The sequence below is a fragment of the Pyxicephalus adspersus genome, chromosome 2 (genome assembly GCF_032062135.1).
Source record: "Pyxicephalus adspersus chromosome 2, UCB_Pads_2.0, whole genome shotgun sequence".
NCBI classification, from domain to species: Eukaryota; Metazoa; Chordata; class Amphibia; order Anura; family Pyxicephalidae; genus Pyxicephalus; species Pyxicephalus adspersus.
The window spans coordinates 2,743,824-2,747,477 of record NC_092859.1 but is presented as its reverse complement, the minus strand read 5'-3'; the positions used below and the strand labels follow the sequence as shown (position 1 = coordinate 2,747,477).

Below are 3,654 nucleotides of genomic sequence, written 5' to 3'. Positions count from 1 at the left end.
TTTCTAAAAGTAACATTTTCCTTTTTTAGTTCTGGATGCAGGGTTAAGGTCAGGATTTTTCTTTTATTTTTATTCTGTATGTATCAATTTCCAGGAGCCTTCACTTCCTTTTCTTGACAAACATATACATTGAACCAAGAAATCACAGCAAAGAGATCTTTTCCATTATGCTGGAATTGAAGCAAATCCCAATACCCATACTTTAAACGTAAATGTTTGGTAAAGTGAAACTATTATCACATTTTTTACATTATACAAGGGGTGTTTTTCTATATTTTTTTATTTGGAAGAGGAGGAACTCCCCTTTCATCTTCACGGCCATGGAAGTAAAGGGTGAAGGAGAAACCTGCGGCCTCCTAGGACACATATATGTAACAAATCCCAGGAGGCTGCTGGCTGCCTAAAGTGTAAATATCACATTAGCATTCGCAGAAAAGCCTTTCCTGAAAAAAAGAAATTTCCTGAAAAAAAAGCGCAGTGAGATTGGCAATTTTTTTATCAGTAAGGTGCATCACCCGACCTCACTCTTGGTCAACAGGTGATGTCATGAGAAGAAGGAAAAAGATGGTGGCACCTGGTGTCCAGTCCACACCGGGAAGAAGATGGAAGATGGGATGACATGGGACTGCTTAGACCAAATCGCAAAATGTCATTTTTATGATTTAAGGTCTTTTTGTAACATAGAAGCCCCTTAACTTTTCCCCTAATCCCACAAACTCCTCTTCAATGCAACTGGTCCTCTGCAACTTCTGTAGGCTACTCCAGGCCACAGTAACAGGCACTGATATAAATCCCTACTTTGCAGTACAAGTAGCCCCTAATTGTGAGAATGCCAAAAGGCCATTAACAGCTGAAAATAATTGGATGGAGGAATGCTTTCTATGACACCATTAGGAAGTAAGCCTTTGTTCAGGGGTACACCTTGCATCTTGAAACATACATATCATAAGCAAGAAAGAAAAAGCAGGGTTGCCAATTATAAAAAAAAATTAATAAATAAAAATACAAATCTATTTTACTTGAATCAAAGAGTAAGGCTTTTGTACAACGATATAATAATGATGTCTTATCATCCCTAAAAATGCTGAGGATTGGCAGAGGCTGCGCGCTCTGCACAGTTCAATATTAACAATCTCCTTGCCAATCCTCAGCACTTTTACCATGCTTTGCTTGGAATACCCATTTTCCCTAAATGATTATACCCCCCTCAATGAAGAACATTGACCAGGGTACATTATGTAAATGGCCTCCACGCATCACCTTGAAAAAGCCAGTTGGCGAAACGCATCGGGTTGAGAGACAGCATTTTTGTAATCATTTAGAGTATTCCCTTGTCTAGTTTTAGGGTCTTGTTTCCCATGACATTAATGGGATAAGACATCATTATTAGAAAAAATGTGTTTTCTAATATATTATAAAAATATAATTGTATTTGCCTCAAAAAATCCCTGCTTTTTCTATTTTGCTATTGATATGTATATATCCCAAGGGGAGGGCAGCTACCATCCAATCCAATATATAGCTAGGACAGGCAAATGTCTTCTCTTTATTCATATATGTTTGGAATCTTGTCAAGTTTTAATTGCTGTATGTGTGCCCAATAGTGAAATCAAAGTGTTGGGTATAACTAAAAGTGAAAAATTAACCAATGGGGACACATCCGGAGAGATTAGCTTTCTCTTCCTATTGAATCCAGGGACAGCAGGAAAAAAGGGTGAAGCTCCTCAATGAGACACCACCCAATTATTTCCTACTTTGTCCAAAAAATGAATGATGCCTTATAATTCTGGTGATGTAGTTAATATATTTAAGGGGTTGTGGTTGGAAAGCATTATTGGGCACTCTTATGAAACAGTCACAGGTCTTTTTGTATGCTTCATCCAAAGCTTTGAGTAGGAAGCATTTTGGTTATATATGAATTTTCTAACAGCTTTCTTAATGTCATTGTTCCTCAAACTGTATATAAAAGGATTTAGTAAGGGAGTCAACACAGTGTACGGCAATGACACTGCCTTACTGAACATTTTCGTCTGGTTTCCATTGGAAATTATGTATGTGGCGATAAGAGTCCCATAAAATATAGACACAACTGTCAGATGGGAGCTGCAAGTGGAAAAAGATTTCATTCTTCCAGAAAAAGAAGGTATCTTTAGTATGGTTAAAACAATATATACATATGAAATTACAATCACAACAAATGGTAAGACGATGACAAGAATACACAATACGGTGGCTTCCATTTGAACCGTGGAAACATCTGAACAAGAAAGTTCCATCACGGGGTAATAATCACAGAAGAAATGGTCAATCCTATTTGGACTGCAGAAATTTAGTTGATACAATCCAAGTACCAAAATCAATGCAACAGCAGAACCTAAAATCCAGGATGCAGCAACTAACTGAATGCAAAGCTTGTGGTTCATAATGGATACATAATGGAAGGGAGCACAAATAGCTAGGTAACGGTCATAGGACATCACCATCAAGAGCAAACATTCATATCCCTCTGTTAGAACGAAAAAATAAAGTTGAGCGATGCATCCCGAAAAAGTGATGGAGGCCCGTGGATGTATTATAATTTTCAGCATGACAGGGCAGATATCTGTGGACAGTATAATGTCGGCTATGGAGAGTTGGGTGAGGAAGAAGTACATTGGAGAGTGAAGGTTCTTGCTGTAGGTCACCAGTGTGATGATCAAGAAGTTGCCATATATTGTAACGCAGTATACGATGAGCAGCATGGTGAAGAGGACAATATTAAATTTGTCCATGTCTGGGAACCCCAGAAGGAAAACCACTGTGATGTTGTTCCTATAGGAGAATGCCTTTAAGTCAACAAAGCACACAATAACATTAGAACAATAATACCGTAAATTCAATTAAGGAGCTAAGACATTTAATGGCAGTGTTGGGTGGTGGGTTTTCCATATCCAAAACACATTTAATACCCTCTCTAGCCTATCCACACAACTTACCCCAAACTCTTGTACACCAAGCATATGCAAATCCTAACCAAGAACTTTTTTTTTATAAAACCTCACACCATCCTTTACACATTTAAAGCAGAAATAAACCCAAAACCAAAAAAAAAAATTACATTTACCTTCAATCCCACAGAGGGAGCACCGGACATCGACATTTTCTCCTCTCTTCTTCGGAGTTCTTCTTCCTGCTTCACCCAATCTCGCACTGCGCAGGCACGAGATCAGGTGATGTAGATTTTTCTTTTATAAAAAAGGGTATTGCGCAAAAAAATGCAAACAAAATTTTTACTTTAAATAAAAGGGTTGTCTATCCTTTTATGTAAAGTAAAAATTCAGAGTTTAGGTACGCTTTAAGGTAACTATGCAGAATACTAGCAATGCACTTCTCTGATTTGTTTCATATTAAACATATTATCGGCAGTGTTTTGTTATAATGTGTTTATGGAAATGAAGATGTTTTTGGCTTGTTCTGCAGCTAATTAGCCTTTTGTTAATCTTCTATTGGCTACGGGACACCTCTCCCCATGTTACAGAGATAAGGAAAGGGGAAATTTCCTTTAGGCAATGGAAGTGAATTTTGGCTCCTATAGACAAGAAATTTATTACTGCCAGGATTACCAGGAGAAAATAAAGGAATGGAGTCTTAACAAAAATAGTGCAGCTGCGACAT

General features: G+C 37.6%; 1 protein-coding gene across 1 annotated transcript; it reads right to left on the bottom strand.

Annotated features, from left to right (window-relative positions):
• Positions 1-1,844: 1,844 nt before the first annotated feature.
• Positions 1,845-3,139, bottom strand: LOC140324991 (olfactory receptor 10A7-like). Its single transcript, XM_072403095.1, has 2 exons — positions 3,104-3,139; positions 1,845-2,825 (listed from the first exon to the last, which is right to left on the bottom strand). Exons 1-2 carry the CDS (start codon positions 3,137-3,139, stop codon positions 1,845-1,847), a joined length of 1,017 nt encoding a protein of 338 aa, XP_072259196.1.
• Between the last annotated feature and the right edge of the window lie 515 nt (positions 3,140-3,654).

Coding starts and splice junctions, on each gene's coding strand:
- LOC140324991 (XM_072403095.1), bottom strand. CDS start 3,139: ATGTCGATGTCCGGTGCTCCCTCTGTGGGATTGAAG. Junction 2,826..3,103: donor CTCCCTCTGTGGGATTGAAG/GTAAATGTAATT, acceptor GTTGACTTAAAG/GCATTCTCCTATAGGAACAA.